The 20,529-nt window shown below is 35.5% G+C and overlaps 2 protein-coding genes across 3 annotated transcripts in view; both read right to left on the bottom strand.

Annotated features, from left to right (window-relative positions):
• NSRP1 (nuclear speckle splicing regulatory protein 1) overlaps positions 1-5,521 on the bottom strand; it is a 38,919-nt gene extending 33,398 nt beyond the window's left edge. Inside the window, exons 1-3 of one of the 2 annotated variants that reach the window (XM_039886209.1) lie at positions 5,420-5,437; positions 4,964-5,027; positions 4,149-4,242 (exon numbers count right to left, since the gene is read on the bottom strand). Coding sequence is in view for 1 of the 2 variants with exons in the window: in XM_039886208.1 (XP_039742142.1) it covers positions 4,149-4,242; positions 5,420-5,439 (114 nt within the window). In the remaining variant the exon portion in view is untranslated. Of the gene's footprint in view, positions 1-4,148; positions 4,243-4,963; positions 5,028-5,419 lie in introns of both variants that reach the window. The other variant, XM_039886208.1, reaches the window with a different exon arrangement.
• Positions 5,522-12,081: 6,560 nt separating this feature from the next.
• The window catches only part of EFCAB5 (EF-hand calcium binding domain 5), a 116,681-nt gene continuing 108,233 nt past the window's right edge, over positions 12,082-20,529 (bottom strand). The window contains exon 27 of the mRNA XM_039886203.1: positions 12,082-12,452. Within this exon, the coding sequence (XP_039742137.1) occupies positions 12,259-12,452 (194 nt within the window). The 3' untranslated portion in view covers positions 12,082-12,258. The remainder of the gene's footprint in view (positions 12,453-20,529) is intronic.

Raw genomic sequence — 20,529 nt, 5'->3', positions numbered from 1 at the left:
GGCAGCTCAATGTTGTCCTAATTTACGTGTCTTAAATATAGTAATATTAAATATTTTTAATGTTTATTAGATACTTCTATTTCTTCTATATTTGTCTATAAATGTATTTTCCTCACTTTCCTGGGGTTTTAGTGTTTTTCTTTGTTTTTATAAATGCTTTATATCTATGAAAATGAATGCTTAACTTATAAAAAGACTATACCATGGCTTTCTGAGAGTCTCAAAGTATAATTATTACTATCATCCACCATTTATCTGACAGTTTATATATAAAACTAAATTAATAAATTTTAGCTATCTAGTATAACTTAGTACTCTCTTTCAAAGAGATCAAGGAATTTTGTATCTTTATCTAAAAGCAATAATTCTTAGGTTATATGGATCATACCTCTTCAGGAATATGTACTACATTACAAAATGGGATCTCAGAAAAATATTATTGTCTAGAAATAAGCATATGAACTGCCAAAATTAAAAGGAAAATCCATTATGTTCTCTGAAATAAGCATTTATCATGGAGAAATATCTAAAAGGAAGTTCCATGCAACTTCCTTTGACTTTGACTTGTCATGCAACATCTAACTAATCACGAACCACCTTATAACACTTGTGAAAATTAGTTATATGTATTTTTGAGAATTGTATACATCAGAGATCAGCAAGATAAAGCCAAATCCAGCTGCCTCCCTTTTTGTAAAGTTTATTAGAACACATTAGTCATGTTCATTCATTTACATATTCTCTACTGGCTTTCACACTATGAGAGCAAAGTTGAGTAGCTGGTCTACAAACCCTCAAACATGTACTACTTGGCTCTTTACAATATAGTAAAATAAATATTTTAATCATTCTTGAAAGCCAGCACAGATATCCATATCCTGACTGACGGAGCTCATACAAGAATTGCATGCAAATAACTTATAATCCAAAGTATAAAAAGCTAAGTGCTCCAAGAAAGGTAAAGAGCGTCATAAAAAGAGTTTGTTTCCAGTAGGGGAAATCTTAAAACCAGCAGCTTCTGCAATGGATTTTGAAGGATGGCTATAATTTTGACATATAAGATGGGAAGACTTCCAGTGTGAAGAAAAGCAGACTTGTGAAAAACAACAAACATGACAGTGTACTTCGCATGGAGGAACAATAGTTAGGAGAAAATGCTAATAACCATTTGAAACCAAAATACAGGAAAGGCTTTTAGTATCAGGATCAGCAGTGCAGATTTAAATACAATTAGGTTCAAGAACAAGAGAATAACAGTGATTCAAACTGAATTTGAGGAGAGACAGGTAATAAGGAAACTAGTTACAGAGCTAAAATAATCCAAGAGAGAAGTAATGAAGGTGGTGGCAATGGGACTGGGAAAAAATAAGATAAACACATTACCATCATAGCAAAAACACTCAAACTCTTATGATTAGACAGTAGCATTTGGACATACTATGACCCTCTTAACTCATATGGGGCAAAAACTCTTCATCTCTCTTGCCTCTGAACCAAATAATGATTATTCCTAATTAGTTCTAATAACTTTAAAAAGCACATTTAAATAATAATTTAAGATACTAGATTATCACTATCCCATTTTTAAACCAACTCTGGGTACAAGTACATATTAAAATAGAATTCATTTGCTAGGGCCCTTCTGCTGGACCGCTGAAAGGAAAAGTCTGATCTTAAATTTGGGCTCTTGACTGCTTCTGCTGAATTGCTGAAAACAACAGATGGATTTACTTCAAAGCAGCTCCCTCCATGCATACCAAATGCCCTCCTCAAGAGAGGAACCTTAAATATAATAAAAAATGTAAACCAAAATATTTTTCTCTATATTTTCTAAAGTATCAATAATTTTATAGAGATTTTACAGTCAAACCTCACATATATTTAAATAATATACTTAACCAAAAAATTTACTTATTAGTATGAGGATAAGCTGGAATTCACTAAACTGATTTTTTTTTAATAGGTAAGAAAATTATGCTAAAGAAGAGTTTTATATTCTGTTCATTAAAAACTAAGCTGCAGCTCCCTTATCAGCGGGTTCTGGTTGGGCTCCACTAAAAGACGACAAAAGAATGTATACTGGAGGGTAGGAGAAAGGGAAAAGACAAGGAATTTCTCCCTGCTTTTCTAAGACTGAATCTCCCTAGTGGCTTCAACTCCTTCCGAAAATGTCCAGTTCCCAGAAGGTAACCCCAGCCCCAGCCTCTAGGACCCGTCTCCTACCTGTACTCCTCCATTTATCACTATTTGCTTCTTATTACTGCTAATCTCTGAACTGCATCACTATCTTTGTTTGGCTTCTCAAGTATTCTATCACCTATGTAACCAATTTTCTCTATTAAAGTCTCTCTACATAAAAAAAAAATGAGGATTGAGGAAGGGAAAGAAAAACAAAATGGCCTAGACCTATCTTTTCTGACTCTAATGTACCCACTGTTCAGCCATCACCAGTCTCATTTCACAATGGAAAAGAAACAGCAATAACATAAGTAAACTTTCTAGATCACTTGTATAAACTCATTCTTCTCAAACTGAAGTATATGTTGCTTTGTATTATTACATGGTGTGCCAAGACGATTTATGTGAACCTACAGAATAAGCATGCTATATTTTTCTGTTGTCTCCATGGATAAATGATTTAAAAAATTATTTGTACATTAAAATAAACCACAAGGGTGCTATCAATTCAATGGAAGAATATTCTTCAACAAATGGTGTTGGGACAAATGAATATCCACATGCAAAGAATGAAGTTGGACCCTCTACTTCATACCATATAAAAAAAAATTTAACTCAAAATGGATCACAGACCTAAATTTAAGAGCTTAACTACAAAATTCGTAGAAAACTTCGGCGTAAATCTTTGTGACCTTGGATTAAGCAATGGTTTTTTAGGTATGACAGCAAAGCAGGAAGAAACCTGAGGAAAAAAAATAGACTTCCTCAAAACTGAACTTTTGTGCTTCAAAGGACATTATCAAGAAAGTGAAGACACAATCTACAGAATGGAAGAAAATATCTCTTCCATTCTGATTATCTCTAATAAGGGACTTGTATCTAGAATATGTAAAGAAATCTTACAACTCACAACATGACAACCAAATAAAAAATAGGCAAATGATATAAAGACATTTCTCCAAAGATGATATACACAGATGGCCAACATCATTGGCCATTAGGGAAATACAATCAAAACCACAATGAGATAATTGTCAGGGGCAGAATGTGGGGAAGTAGAATGAATGCAAAGGAATATTAAAGAACTTTCAGGGTAGAGGGGAATGTTATATATCTTGACCGGGGCATTTATATTTGTCAAAAGTCTTCAACCTGTACACTTAAAATCCTTTAGTCTTATTATATGTAAATTATACCTCCATTTTTAAAAAAGGTGAGCCATCTAGAATCAATTTCTTCAACAGAAGGAAAGCAAGAAGCAAAGTATCAAATATGTTCAATTACCTACCTATGCTTTACATAATTAGTAAAAACTGAAAGAGAAGCTATTTTTCTGCCAAAGTAAAAGAAATACCAGACTGATACAAAAGTTCTTTTAGAAATACAGAATATGACTGAAGTATTAGATAAGCACACATTTGGTTTTGTTTCTGCTATAAACTGTGGGTTTCACAGGAAAACACTGTTTTGGCTGCTAAAACATACAATGTTCATATTAGATGTTATTACTGCAGTACTATCTATAGTAACTTTACATACTATCGTAATTATAACACCTAGCAATTACACTTAGAAGACACCGATGAACCATAAAAGTATTCTCATAAAAAACTACTTTGCTAATAAAAATTTCTAGGAAATTGGTGACATCTTAATAGCTTATTTTCAGGGAACTTTACACCAAAAATTTTGTTACATCAGTATTAGCTGTCTAAAATGACCGCGTAATTCTTTAAAAACAACTAAAGTTCGTAGCTTTCAGGAAAAAACAATCAGATTGTCCATATATCACTTACAAAGGAAAAAAATAATCAGCGGAGCTTCTTTCTTTAAATATTCCCTTTAATAACTCTGTAAATGATAACATACTCCAAATACACTGTATTGACAAATAACTAAAGCAACAACATAAAATTCGATTTTAAAAATATGTATTTCCAACAATTCGGTAGAAAAACAGGTTCCCTTACCTCATCATCATCATCGGAATCATTCCCAAACACTGATGGTTTCTGCAAAACAGGGAGCAACTGCTGTGCTTTCTTTGGCAAAATAAGCCCATACCTGCATTTGTTTTGAAATAAAAATTACACCATTATACTTAAATGTTTAAAAATAATTCATCTACTACTTCTTCCAGATGAAGCTACCAATTCAAAATGTCATACAGCCTATGAATATATAACACTGTTTCTGATTTTCAATCATCGCACAACTCTAAATGTGTTAAGATTTTATAATTACTCTAAGTAATTATTTGTGGACAGGGGCCAAACTCAAATACCATTTTAACCAAAGAAGAGAAATAATTGAAGAGTTCAGAAATGTTTTAGATGGTGAAATGATAGTAAGGTTTTAAAAAGAACATGTTAGTGGAAAGCTCAGTTCATGTCCACTACAAATAAAAAAAACTCTAAATTACCCTTGTGGTCTAACAAGAGTCAAGAAAATAGATTGTTTTTCCTACTGGGTACTTACACAGTTTTAAATAAGTTATTGGGTAATATCATCCACAAAATTTTTTTAGAGATTACATTAACTGAGAAACCCAAGTATTCATAGGGTAAATTTCCATAACACTTTAGTAGGCTCACTTGCTTTGTCTTGAAGCGTCTGAGAGAACACCCCATCAGAGCCAACTCATTTAACTTCTCACATTTTGGCCTTTAAGATGCAGCAATCTCAGGAAGCCACATCAAAAGGATTATACAGCAATGGTAAAACTTCCAAGAACATATAATGTTTCTTTTGCGGCAACGTAAACCCCAATTCCCTATATGCCTACCCTTTTCTGTGGCTTCTCAGCACATTCCTAAAACGAGAAGGGAGGGCGGGAATCGGGACTTGAGCTGCCAAGGAGAAAAAGGCCCGCTAAGCCAGGAATTGTCTCTTCTCATTGCCCTTGAAGGCATCCAAACGGGGAGAGAAACTCAAGCGCGGGGTAGGAAGCAAGACTGAGGGGCCTCAGACCGAGCTTTTGGAAAATAGAAAAGTCTCGCTCTCTGCCCCTCAGCCTAACTTCCTTTATTTCCTCACAAGTTTCTCCCTCAAACTTCGGACATCCATCCTGGAAAATGTGAGGGGGGAGGGGAATATGTGTTCCTCGGGATTTCTCGCTTTTCCCCGTCTCTATCCCTGACGACAAAGCCCCTTCACTTCCAGCGCATTTTTACTCCTCAGCCAAAGACAGTCGCCGTTGTTTCTCATTCCCCAGCCTGACCCTAACTCCCGGATCACTCACTGCCTGCCCGGAATCGCCATCTTGCTCTCGTCTCCGCTGAACGTGGCCGTCGCCGACGTGACGCTGACGCAGACGATGACGTAGTCACGTAAACTCTCGCGCGGCTTTCGGAGTCTTGGAACCACCCTAGCGGCTGGATCCCTCTTTTGAATTGATTTCACAGTTAGGAACTGGGTCCTTTGGCTTTCGGTTTCGTTTGGAAACCCTGGGGCCTCGAAATTAGTAAGAACAAAAGAGTGACAAAATTCTAAGCCAGTAGTCCACAAGGTGTGGTCCCGGGACCAGCAGGTACTATCATCCGGAATTTGTTAAAAATGCAAAATTTCGGGCCTTATCCCAGATCTATTGAGTCAGGAATTGGGTTGGGGCCCAGAAATCAGTATTTCAATGAGCCTTCCAGGTGATTTTGATACGTTTGAAAGCCGCTACCCTAGGCTATCGATTTTTTTTTTTTTTTAACCTCCGAAGTGTTCAATCTGAGTATACCTGGCTCAGGGTAATTTGATGAAAATTTCAAAAGATGAAAATCCTATATGCTAGCAGTGTTTCATAGAGCCAAATGATTAATAATACCATGGCATCTCTGGGTATAGAAATCAAAATCATGTACCACACTCTTATTCTGGTCACAATCTGTGTACCTACTCACTCTTGGCCCATTCCAAACTAGTTTTATAGCAGCCCAAGAACTCTTAACTACTGTAGGATGTTTAAATCTTGACCTCTTATTGTGGGTTTGTCTATTTCTTCTTTGAATTCTGTCAGTTTTTGCTTCATGTAGTTCTGTTGTTAAGTAAATAAACATTTAGGATTGCTATGTCCTCTTGCATTGAGCCCTATACCATAAGGAAATGACCCCTTTTTTTTCTGTATAAAATCTTCATATTTATTCCATAAAAATGGTACCCGTCTCCTATCATCGGAAGTTTATTCTCAAGTAAAAAAAAAAAAAAACAGGATTGCAATGCCATTATCTTGAATTCATGACTTCCCTTCAAATGTGATTAATAAACGTAATGCTACTAATGATTTGTCCAGATGCCAAAATAATGTCTAACATGTTCTCCAAACACTCTTCTGTAAAATAATTCTTTCTCTGGAATTGAAGAAATGACTCTATTTTTCTTAGCTACTTTATCTGCTATTAACATAACCAGCTTTGATTGTTAGCATAGTATATGTGTCCTCTTACTGTGATAGCCTGCTGAAATGTGAAAGGGTTAAAGGATAATTAAAACCTGAAGCTGGACAAAGGAAGTCTATACCTTAGGCCTAGTTTCTGGAACCCCTAACTACATTTTGTTAATCATAAAACTTGTAACGATGAGCTCAGACGCTAACTGCCAATTTTAGCCTGTGTAACCCTGCTTGCTTGTGTGGCATGAAAAATAATCAATTGTATATAAGCTGAAAATTACTGTTTGGCCCATGAGAATACTGGCTATTGCCCATGGGAACATAGGCAATCACCCATAGGAACATAACATTCTAACAACAAGCTTTCTGCTTCTGTACTCCCCGCTTGCACACCTGACCAGTGGGTTGACAGGTAGTGAATAGGAGAGAAATAGACCTTTGTGTTTAAGATAGAATGAAGAATGGGATTTAGGGCTTAAAAACCTTGTATCTTGGCATTTCAGGGCTGCTTCTTTGTACAGGACAGCCACCGGCTAATAAACAGACTTTGAGAGCATACTTGGTTTGGTCTATTCTATACAGGCCACAACATTACTTTTAACCTATATTAATCTATTTGTGTCTATATTCAAAGTGCACCTCTTGTTGATAGCATGCAGTTGGGTCTTGCTTTCTTATCCAGTCTGTCAATTGTTTCCTTTTAATTCGGGTGTTTGGAACACTTTTCATTAAAGTGATTATTAGTATTGTCAGCATAAGAAACATCCAAACGCATAGAGAATTTTTATGAGTTTATTTCAGCCAAAATGACAATGGCTAGGAAGCAAAATCTCAACGGATTGAGAAAATGCTCCAGAGAATGGCAGTTTTGTAGTTTATTTAATACGTTAGAATAAAAGGAGGAGACAAGAGTCACGTGAAATCCATTGGTGGTAGATTAAGGGGGCAGGAGAAAGCAAAATGGGAGCGAGATCTCTGAGATTGGATAAAAAGTAAAATGGAGAGCTACATACTTTTACATTGATGTGCTGTTAATAACGTTTACAGCACACAGAGATGGTATGTGGGAAACAACAAGGAGGGGTTTGCTCTGGTTGTGCCCTTAAGTGTCTAGAAAGCAGATTACTTTGACATTTCAAAGGTATGTTATCTTAGATGCAAAAAGACAATAGGCTCACTTAAGGTAAAGATTAACCTTTGTCAAGGAAGCTACAGACCTAGGACATAACTACCCTCCATAACTCATTTTTAGTTAGGAATTTTTATGTTCAGACCATCTTGTATGGTTACTTTAGGTTTCTGAGTTTGTAAAGCCTGCCATGCAGGCCTCCCTTGAGCTTGGCAAGTTTAATTTGTGGCCCCTTTTTTCATCTACAGTATGGTTGCAAATTGTTTTCTATTTTCCCCATCTACTCTCCTCCCAAACGCGTTTTTTAGCACTCTTCTGGATTATTTTTTATGATTCAGTTTAAAATTTTTATGATTTAACCTCATTATTGGCTTCTTAGCTACACTTCTTAGCTTACTATTTTTAAGGTGTTGCTTTAGGGATTCCTGTACATATCTTTGACTTATCACAGTCTACCTTCAAGTAAGAGTATACTACTTTATATATAGTATAAAAACACAAAAGTATACAATACTTCCATTTTCCCTCTTTTGGACTTTGTGCTATTGTTGTCACTCATTTACTTCTACCTATGTTATAAATACACAGTAAATTATTTTTGCTTTAAATAATTATATTTCAAGAATATTTTAAATAAGAAAAAAATTATGTTTACCCACATATTTACCTTTTCCAGTGTCTCCATATTTTTGTGTAGATCCAGATTTCTATCTAGTATAATCATCTTTTTAAAACTCTTATTAAGATGTAATTCACATATCATGTAACTCACTCATTTAAAGTGTACAATGCATCGGTTTTGAGTATATTCAGAGAGTTGTACTACCATCACCAGAATCAATTTTAGAATATTTTCAATATCCACCCCAAACCGTGTACCCATTGAGCACTTCTATTTTCTCCTAACCCCTCCACCCCCAAACCAAGCAACCACTAATCTACTTCTGTCTCTATGGACTTGGAATTCTATCAGTTTTTGCTCCACATATTTTGAAACTCAACATTAGGTGTATAGAGATTTGAGATTATTATGTCTTAATTAATTGACCCCTTTTTCATTATGAAATGACCTTCTTTATCATGGTACTATTCTTTGCTCTGAAATCTACTTCTCGTGATGTTGTTATAGTCACTTCAGCCACTCCAAATATTTTCTTTTGACAGTAACTCTAGAGAAAGCAAAAAGATGTTCAGAAAGGAAAATAATTATAATTTACTACATGAGTAAGCCCTAGATAGCATACATATTCATCATAATGCAAACAGTGAATATTGATCTATTCTAATCTAAATTACAGTGTAATTATATTGGGAAGAATAGAGGGATAGGAAATGTATGTGTGTGTGTGTGTGTGTGTGTGTGTGTGTGTGTGTGTGGACACACATGCTGAAATAGGAGTTTTGTGGGTCATAGGTCTCTGTGGCAGCTACTAAGTTCTGCCCTTGTAGTGTGAAAGTAGTCATAGACAATATGGGCATGGCTTTTCCAATAAAACTTTATCGTAACAGGCAACTGGCCAGATTTAGCCTGTGGGATGTTGATTAACTCCTGAGCTAAAAGAACTGAAAGTAGTTGACTTAGAAGCAAGGGAAATAGGGGTGAGGTGGGACTGGGAAATGCTCTGGTCTTAACAGACCTTGTACAACAGGATGACTCTTTATGAGCACGTGTTACTTTGTTTAAAATAAAGAATCAATAAAAGGTAAAAATAAAGGCCCCTGCCAGAGCTGTCTGCCTCTTGCCTAAAGAGACTGGGGAATTAGTTACACAAAGTTATAGCTCAATACCCTATATAAATGCAAGTTTTTGAATTGGCATATTGAACTGTAGTCTCCCACTGCCCTTGTGAGATTTTCCAAAAGTTAGAAGGCTGATATCTCAGATGCAGTGTTGCAGAGTTCGAGTTCTTCGATCTCTCGGCAGGGTCTGCAGAAATGGTTGTATCTACAGTAGTGAATCAGAAACACAGAGAAGGCTTCTAACATTTTGAACCCAAGTTTGGGAACACTGCTCCTGTTGCTATTTATAGTTTGATTTGTCCATGGTTTGGGTACTTTTATATTAGGCCTTTTCACAAATTGGTCTCCCTTTGACAAGGGGCCAACCCCAATTTAAGCAGCTGGGGCTGGAGAGTCAGGGTCACATGGAACAAAATATAGCCACCTAGAGGTGCCTCGCTAGTTGCAAGACAGTCTGAGCTCAGCCAATAGATTGAGGACAGGTAAAATATGGTTAATGACTAGGCATTGGAACACCCACTAAGGGTAATTATCATCCCTAAAGACAAAGAAATAGGCAATATTTAATTGATCTTGTCTGTTGAGAGTGGTCCATATAAGATCATATAGGGGAGAGTTAATGATGATGTGGGGTGAGGTTAGGTGGAAGTAGCATTGCATAAAACCTTACATGAGCAGAATGAAAAGTCCCTAAATTACCTGCAAAGGGTCTTCTGAGTTAGTGGATTGGGAATGTCTGTGGGAGGTAAGGGCAGCTGGTTGTTTGATCATGTCACAAGAGACCACATATTGTATGATTCCATTTATATAAAATAGGCAAATCCATAGAGAAAGCAAGATTAGCTGTTGCCTAGGGCTGCGGTGGGGGAAAATGGGGAGTGACTGCTAATGGGTATGGGATTTCTTATGGTGGTGATAAAATGTTCTAACATTGATTGTTGTAAAGGTTGCACAATTCTGTGAATATTCTAAAAACCACTAAATTATACACATTAAGTAGGTGAATTGTATAGTATGTGAGTTATATATTTCATTAAAGCTGTTAAAAGAGCCAAAAGGAGCTTTTCTGAGATTCCAATATTGTTGTATTGAAACCTTATGTTGTTCTTGGACCATGGAAAGCTGTAAATTATAAAGGGAAGTCTGGATGGTCTACACCATACGGTGTCATTGTTACCTAAAAGCTATGGAGAGTCAATAAAAAATTCAACTAATCAAGGCTAAGCTCCTGAAGTATATGTAAATATAAGTAAATAAATAAATCTATTGGGTCAAATAGATTTAAATATAAATCTATATCTAAATTTTTGTGAAGTATAAGTAATATCTCCTTCACTAAAAAAGTAAGCTCCTGGTATTAAGGGATAATATTTTATTTAAATGATGGTTAAATATATTCAACCAATCTTCCTTGTTGTTTGTTAAACTTTCAAGTAGTTTCCAAAAGACATAACATGGTATTAGCCTGGTAAAGGTTAGAAAGTTTTAGTGAGATGCGTGGGGTGCTGGCATGGGCAGTAAACCAGAAATTAGGACACATAGGTGCTAGGTCCACCCTGCCTCTGACTAGCTGTTGTTATCTAGGTAACTCACTCACTCTTTGAGACTGTTTCCTCATTTATAAAATGGGGATAATAATATTAAGACTGCTTACTTACAGGTTATTGGGAGCATCAAATGAGCTAGTATGTGAAAATATCTCAAACAAGTTAAAGCACCACACAAATGTGTTATATTTGTTATCATTAACCTAAATGCCATTTGGTTAACTTAACTCCCATGATATTGGTTAAAAATGAGCATTCTGCAAAAATTTCCCCTCCTTGCTGCCTAAAATGCCATTTGTATTCACAGTGAACTCTTTAGAAGCTTGTTCTGAACCTATCAGGATATGTGGATATCAGTTTAATATCTTCAAGAACATTATTCCTAGAAATGTTGCTGCAAATGCCCTGAAACAGGCTTATAGGTTAAAGCTGGGCATACGATCATCCAAGAGATGAGGACTGGTAATAACACTGCCATCTTATCAGAAAAGGTTAAAAAGGGACCTCCAACCTCAAATTATAAGATGCTTGGAACACATCACATTTTGCCAACCAAATAAAGAAAATGTAGTTTAATTTCCCAAAATTTTTATTAAAAATGAACTGTATCATCAGATATTTTATTTCAAAGATGAAATCTCACAACAGCAGTAAAGTTTGCTCCAATAACAAGCTTTAAATAAATGTAAATTCTTTTTTGCAGTTCTTGAACTCGAGTGGTTTTTATTATAAAGACAGGTGTTTTCTTTTTTCCATGAGTCACGGACAAACATTTTCCCACAAAATTTCTATTCATTGAGATAACTTTTAAGTTGTTAAGGTAAGTGACGGGGGTAGGGAAATAAAAAGAGAGAAGAGGTGCTGCTCATACAAGTCTTTGAAAAATTAGAAAAACAATTCCCAGTCTATTTCTTAAAATCTTTATTATTTGGTACTTTTTTGATGTAAAAACTGCTATTTTCCCCCTAAATCTTTAGTCTTTACTTTGTACCTTAAAAGATTAAAATAACTCTACCCAATTAACCATAGTAGTCACATGGTAGATACAAAGGTAAAACGAAAAGGAAATTTTAAAATATATTCTATAACATACATTTGGTTATGGCTACCACAACTGGATATTTTTTAAATCAAATTTCTCCTTAGGTAACACTTGGTTTTCGAAAGTGCTGAGGTCAGTGTCCAGGAGATAAATATGTCTATGTGTTACTCCTTCCAATTGAAAATATTTTATAGTTAAGAATACCGAACATGACAAAAACATCCTAAATACAGTACCAATTCTATTAGCATTTATCGAGCAATCTTCTACCTGGCATTTTTGCATACACACAGGAGTCAGTCTTGGAGGGCAATGGGGGTGTAATAGCACTATTTAGTTTTTTGTTTAACTGCATGAGAGCTAAACAGATGTGTGACCAGTGGTATAGGTACTCGATGACAATGTTACCAAATTTCCATACTTCGATTCGAGAATGACCTGCACCAAGACAAAAAAAGTTAGTGTGGATAGTTTTGATCTCTTATTATTAAAATTTAAGTTCCAGTATTATGACAAAAGTTCATTAGTTATGTTTTGAGTCAAAAGGATGGCAGAATCTTGTTTAAATATGTAATTATAGGAAAATGGATAAATTTTGGTATATTCATCTAATGGACTACTATACAGCATTTAACAAAACTACAGCTACCTATATCATGTAGATAAATCTCAAAGACATTGAGCACAAAAAATTATAGAGTAATATATTCTTTGGGTACAATTAAAAAACAGTTTTAAAACTTGTAAAATAATATTATATTGTTTATGGACTCATAACCATGTAGTAAAAGAAATCATTCATGAAACTGATAAACACCAAATTCATAGAAGCATTATCTCTAGGGAGGAAGAAAAGAGAATAGGATCAGGGAGGGGTAGAAAGTTTGAACTGTTCCTAAAATATTTTATTTCTTTAAAAAAGTCTGACTCAAACATGCATAATGCAAAGGTTGGATATAGAATGTGGCTCCATAATGACTACACAGGTGTTAGTCTCTAACTTTATGTTTGGAATATTTCCTAATTTAAAATCATTTTTAAATATATAATCGCTGCACGCCATTATGTTTCATTTGCAAACTATTGAACTGCCGTTTATAAAAGTTACACTTTCCAGGACTCAATGACTATTTTCGGATAGAATGGTCCAGTGGAAAGAGAATATACTTCTGGAGTTGAACAGATCTGGATTCCGATCTTGACTCTACCCCAACTAGTCTTCTGACCTTGAGCAGGTCACTTAGTTGCTCTGAGCCTGTTTCTTCTTCCATAAAACAGAGATAATACTGCAGATTTGTTATGAGGATTAATGAGAAAAGATATGCAAAAATCTGTCACAGAGTAGCTACTCAAAAAATTAATTACTGTCCTTCTTTCAAGTGTCTCCCACCCTCAGGTCTATGTTTTATTCAATTTTGTTAATTCTAGTGTCTAACACAGTACCTAACCCAATAAATGTTTGCTGATTAGAGTTGAATAAACCATATATGATACTTATAATTGAATAAGAGGAATTAAATGTCGTCTTCTATCCATAACTCATTAATAACAATGACAATCATTTATGGGTATCTATTAGAATGACAAAACCGAACATATCTTATTTCTCTATCTTCTATCAACATGAGGGAACAGGTTCCCTGAATTAGATTTAGCTTTGTATGGTTTTGAAGATATCACTATGATAAAAGGTACAATACGGGATAGGAAAAGCACATAAAATGTGGAAAATACAAGTCTCAATTCTTCAGGCCTACTTTAAAACATGCGGACACAATGGTCTAAAATTCTTTTGAGTGTGTGCATGCGCGCACACACACAGGCACTCTTTTTTTCTAATTGTAAGTGTTCAATAAACGTTGAAATATTAAATTATGTCCTAAATTAGGTTTTTCAAATGCTAAAAGTTCAGATTATAGCTCAGTAATATTAGTAACAATTATAAATAAAAACAAAAGCAAATGCTGGTCATGAGAGTATATTAAAAACACCGGATTTATTTTACGTTATGGGCAATACTAGACCAATCAACATATATACTTAAAATATTGAGATGCTTTTGTTATAATTGATCTCCTTTGTATTTATTAACTTCCTGGTACCTTTACAAGGTAATGTTATAGGCTGCAAAGATTACTCTGATTATCTTAATGTTCGATGTCATGAATCTAAATTAAAGTGCACCCTAGAATACTCCTAAAACCGGTTCTGATTTTCTGAGATATAACAGCTCTGCTATGCCGCACAGTTTTTATTCTGCCCTTCCTAAATCCCCATTAAGAGCTCTGTTCCACCGACGCCTGCCACAGTGTTCTTATCTGACATCCAAATGAACAGACCCCTATCTGCAACCATTATTAAGCTAGTCAGCCATCTCCATGGTGATTCAAGGACACAAGGATGAGTGAGGTCGCTCCCTTTAACAAGCTCCTGTTGCTTATTTCCTGTCTTATTGTTACCAGGGACATAAGCTCCGAACCTGTCTGGGCCATCGTTGCTGTTTTCGTGCCCTTTCCAATGAGAGATGGATGCGTTAAACAACTGGCTCTAATGATTCCTCTAATGAAGCCTCCTTTGCTATTGGGTTCCCATTGACAATGGTTGAGCGCTACTGTCCTCTTGTGGTGGATAGGTGCCAGTTCTTTGCAGCTTGGTGGACGACAAAGCCCTCTGGCATAGATTTTGTAATTCTTTCAAACAGATACACTATAATTTTTTTCTTTTCTAACCATAAGAAATAATGCTTTTTTGCTTTGCCCTGATAAGGATTATAGTAAATTATCTGAATACATCTGAGCTAAAATAATTGCTGAGTCAACTTTTGAATCTGTTTATAAACCTATTACTTTAGAAATATTTTATGGTATTTTTGTAAGTTCCAGTTTAATCAAACTTTTAATAACATAGGGAATTCATTTTGCTGAAAACATTGGGACACTATAAGATATTTCTAATTAAAACTCCATTCTGGATCTCTGCTTTAACACTGGGTTAATTTAAATCCTTTAGGAATTATAGACAATTGGAAAGATGAGCAAAGCAAAAAAGAATGAAGTGCTTAAGCTTTAAGTCCAAAAGTTAAAGTGTAACTGCTCCTTTCAACTAACAACTAACCCAAGATCAGCAGTATTTCCTGAAAGTTCCTCTCCTTATCATTAGTTCTCTTAGTTTTAGTTCTTTTATTTCTATTGTTTCACATACCCTCTGTCATCCCTTAATATTACTGCCACATGCAATGAGCTGAAGTTCTATGCAACATATACTTAAACGGGTATGTGTGTGCAAATTTCAGTTTTTATGTGGGCAGGAGAACTCATATTTGCCATGGTAGTTGAACATTTAATATGTCACTGTTAATTTAATGTGGTCCCAAATGTGGAAAGTTCAGCTTCCAGCTTATCAGGAAAGAATCAACATTAAATGAGAAGGTAAAAATTTTTTCTCGAGTTATCAAAGCTTGGATGGAAGTTTGCTTCAGGCTGAACATTGAGTTCTTGCAAGTATATTAGTTTCATTCCTATTGTAATCATAATTTCTATATAATATCACACTTGTTGGCTTTTTAAAATGACGTAGCTATAAATCAAATTATGTATGAATTTTATTCAATGCAATTTATCTTTACGAAAATTCATACCTTTATGCAGTGGCCTCTAAGCCCTTTGATCATGTACCTCTATCACTAATAAATGTTGAGCATGATCCCCATATATGTATGTTTATTTATAAATTATTTTAAAACACTTTCTAAAAAATAGATATTAGACATTGATGGGAAAAATTATTACAAATAAAAGTCTCACAATATTTTTCTTGTATTCTGATGGTATAGGAGTACCGGTTATTTGTGCCTTTTGTTTGCTTCTGTTTGTTTGGAGCTTACTGGGGGAAACCCATATACAGGTGTCTCAATATTCAATAGACACACTGATACTCCCCATTTTCACTCTGTTACTCTCCTTCTCAACTGTGTATGATATCCCCCAGCCTAGAGATGTTCTATGTTACCTTCTCCAAGGAATAAATTTCTAGGATTGGGAGCTGAAGTTGCCCAGTGGTGTGAGGTAGAGAAGATGAGATACAGAGACCAAAACACTAAAACAGAGAGAATGAGGAGAAACCACAGGGAGAAGAAAACTTCAAAAAATAATTATCATTAATACCCTCAGAGAGATAAGATGTTGAATCCCTGAAACATAACAAGATGTTGCAGAAAGCAAATATTTAAAGAATAACAACAATAAATCTATCAGACATTAAAATATGCAGAAACAAAAATTCAATAGAATTAGAAGGTTGATAGAATGTCTCAGAAAGTGAAACAAAAAGATAAAAAGATGGAAAATCAGAAAATATAGATTTTGGAGACTGAATATAGGAGATCCAATATCTAAATAATAGGAGTTCCAAAAAGAGAACACAGTAAAGAAATGCCAGGGCAACCATCAACCTCCAGGTCACTTCTGTGTAAATGACAACAAAGCATCTATCATGGATGAATGCACTCTGTGAGCACACAGTTTGGTGAGCAGAAAAAGATGTGTGAAGAAAGAGATGCCCCTTCTCCAGGTAGATGTAGCCTTAATCTAAATAAAGTACACAATTTAGTGAATGAAATCCTGATTAGATTTCAGCTCCCATCCACCTTCTCAGCAGGGCATCTTTGTGCAGTGCACAACTTAACACAGCCATAAGTAGCAACCTGAAGCCATGGAGGAAATCATTAAGGACTTAAGGACCTGAGTTTCACAGTTGAAAAGCCCCACTGAGTGTTCAAATCAATGGATGAAAATAGACCCATAAAGAGGCATATCATTATGAAATTTCACAATCTTGGGTATAAAGGACAGCTTTTGGAGAGAAAACAAAATAAAAAAAAGAAAAGATTCAGACTTCTCAGTAGCAATTTTGGCACTTCCCAAGTTTCTTCTGATAATGGAGCCATTTCTTCAAGAAGTTAAAGTTTCCATGTGACCTAGTATTCCACTCCTAATTTTATGTCAATGAGAACTGAAAACATATGCTTACACAAAAACTTGTAAACAAATGTTCATAGCATCATTTATAATAACCAAAAAGTAGAAACAACCTATATATGTCCATCAGCAGATAAATGCATAAATAAAATGTGACATATACATACAATACACTACTATTCAGCCATAAAAAAGCAATGAAATACTAATCATCCTAAAACAGAGATAAACCTTGAAACATTATGCTAAGTGAAAGAAGCCAGATATAAAGTCCACCTATTGTATGATTCTGTTTATATGAAATGTCCAGAATAGGCAAATCTATAGAAACAGAAAGTAGATTAGTGGTTGCCAGTAGCTAGGTGGGGATGGGCAAGGGAGAGTGACTGCTAATGGGTACTGAGTTTCTTTTGGAGCGATGAAAATGTTCTAAAATTAGATAGTGGTGATTGTGGCACAACCTGGTATATATACTAAAAAGTACTGAATGGTAGGTACACTTTAAAATGGTGAAATTTGTGGTATGCGCATTATATTTCAATTTCTAAAAAAAAAAAAAAAGGTAGGGAATATCTTCAAAATTATAGTACCTAACAAACTACAAATCAAATGTGAGTTTGAATAAAACCATTTTCAGACATGGGAACTTTAAAAAAATTTACCATTCTTGCACTCTTACTCAGAAAACTACTAGAGATATCTACTTCAAAACATGGGAGTAGACCAAGAAAGAATGAACCAAGAGAATAGCAAAGTCCTATGATAGTGGCAAAATAAATTTCAGAAAGGCAGTTGTGTAGCAGATCTGCAGTAGGGGAGGACTCCAGATAAAAAGAAAATTAAGATTTCTAGAAATAATGGCTTCAAGAATAAAAAGAAATTGGAACTTTAAAAATTACCTAATAGAACTGACCTTTTGAGAAATTATATGAAGAGACAAATGGAAGGAGTGGGAATTATCAAGAGTACAAAGAAAACTAAGCAATTTTTAAAATAAAGGGCAATTTACTTCACGAAAAACTAAAAGTGAAAAAAGGAGCAATCAAAATATGCTACAACACTCAACTGTGGATAATATTTGCATAAACAAAATTATGTGAACATTAGGTTTTAATTTAGTCCCCAACTGTAATATAGCTACATTAGGAGGATGGGGTAAAAGAATGGTAATGTAACAGAACCGAACTTTCATCTATAATGAGGAAATCACTTGACAAGGTTTTAAATAATCAGAAGATAGCAATATTGCATATTATTAGAAATAAAGAAATGTACAAATACCAGAAAAGCAGTTAAGAGTCAAAAAGAATTGCCTCTAGTGAGGAGAACTTGAGAGAGTGAGGAGAGAGAAGAGGGATGGGCTAATGACTTTTGTTAGCAGGCATTTAGTTCTAATAGATCTTTTAAAGTACTTTAATAAAAATATAATTTTAACAATCCTTTGGGATGAAAGATGGTTTTAACATCACTAAAATGAAAAAAAAAAAAACAACACATGAGTGTCAAGGGAACTTGAAGAATATGCTTACCTTAAATTGAAAAATGTTCTCATTAAACTGATTTTGAAAAGCTTTTATCAGATATAAAAGCAGCAGTGATATATTACTTAGACAAATAAAATCATTTTTAGTTATTTTTCTTAATTCAAATAACTACTGTTGAAAACTTCAAAATTTAACACCAAAAGATATGATAAGAAACAAAAAGGAAATTGCTGATTTGATTTTTTTTTCTTTCCTCCACCCCCCACCTTCCATGACTTGGACCAAAAATAGAGTCTGCTTGCATGGGAAATGGTCAAGCATCCAAGCCCCAGGTCTTTAACAAACTCCCAATAGTCTCATGAACAGTGTGTGAATGAATACTTGTCTAATATCTTAACTAAAAGGGCCCTTAAGAGGTTCTTGCCAGGAAAAAGGGAATCTATTCTAAAACTGAATGGACTTTTTCCTTCTCTAGAGCCTGAAATCTATGAACATCTCATAAATGGCACACTCTAGGCTCTCTGTTAAACCCAGTTTAACTGTGATAGTTACTCTTTTACTACAAGTAGGAATCAACAACCCTGGAAGGGATTACCACCCAAGAATACTAGGTCTAAAAAGTTGGTAGAGAACTGTTACCGAATCCAAGCCAATGGCAGTATACAAAGGGTATACCGCGTCCTTGGTATCTTGTTGTTCATTTCACTCTGACTCATAAGAGCCCAGCACATCCTTACAGTTGCAGATTCAGTTCATTGCTGTACTTATATTTGTTATTTCTGGACAGCTGGTAGAATCTTGTGAAAGTTTCTTGTCTGATCTTCAGCCACGTAGTGGGAAGTGAAGGAAAGAGTCTTGTTCCACTTTCAGAATGGAGAGGGACAGAGAACAGCACTTGGTAGAGCCATCATGGTGGCAGTAGCAATTAGGAAAAGATCTCCTGGAAGGTGAATCTTGAGGACAAGCGTTAATCAGTTGTGAGTCCAGCATTCCTTCCCCTCAGTGGTGGGCCATCTCCCTCCATTGTCATCCTTGGAGAATCACGATGGCAATCATCTTTACAAATAATAGCACTGAGGCTCTTGCTGCTTTGGCAGAGGAGGAGTCCTGGGACTCTTGCAGGAAAAGTGGAGGGTCTAGGGAACACCTGCTGAGACCAGTATCTGTGGACATATAGACCCTGGGCTTTTGGTATAGGAAGGAAGTACAGCCATTTGACAGAAATACAGGTTCTAGACTACAAAATGATTCTGGTCACATTTTAATGGAAGACAGCTCTTTTTGCCTCAAGGTCTAAGAACATTTCCTGATACACAACATCTGTTCAAACCTCCTAGGAGGGGGACATGGGACAGGTATGGGGCACCCTACAGAAAAGTCAGGCAAGGCTGACAGCAGAGGTCCAAAGTGGAGTGGGGAGAAAAGATCCTTGAGAAGGTGGTTAGGTCATGGGTCTTCAAGTAGAAGAGGCCAACTACTGGGAGTACTTTAGGCAGAAAGTAGCGGGCAATTGATGTGCTACTGTAGGTACAGCTGTCTGGGAGTGGTCACTGGAGTCACTGGGTCCCTTACAGGGAAGTATGTCAGCAATATTCATATGCTATGGCATAGCCTTGGTAAGCCAAGCCTGCTGAACAAAGTGGCTCCCTCATAGGTGACTGCCTCACTCTAAAGGTGACACAGCTGCCTAGAATGCTGCCAGAATATAAAATACCCCTTTCTAGAAATACAAATCAAAATCACAATGAGATATCATGTCACACCTGTTAGAATGGCTGTGATCAAAAAGACAGGTGTTGGTGAGGATGTGAAAAAATTACAAGTGTTGGCAAGAATGTGGAAAAACGAGAATGCTTGTGCACTGTTGGTGGGAATGTAAATTGGAACAGCCACTATGGAAAACAGTATGGAGGTTCCTCAAAACATTAGAAATAGAACTACCATATGATCTAGCAATTCCACTTTTGCATATATATCTGAAGGAAATGAAATTGCCATCTTGAAGAGATAGTTGCACCCCCTTGTTCATTGCAGCATTACAATAACCAAGACATG

The sequence above is a fragment of the Pteropus medius genome, unplaced genomic scaffold, assembly GCF_902729225.1.
Source record: "Pteropus medius unplaced genomic scaffold, Ma_sr-lr_union100, whole genome shotgun sequence".
Taxonomy (NCBI): Eukaryota; Metazoa; Chordata; class Mammalia; order Chiroptera; family Pteropodidae; genus Pteropus; species Pteropus medius.
This window is presented reverse-complemented; position numbering and strand designations above follow the sequence as displayed.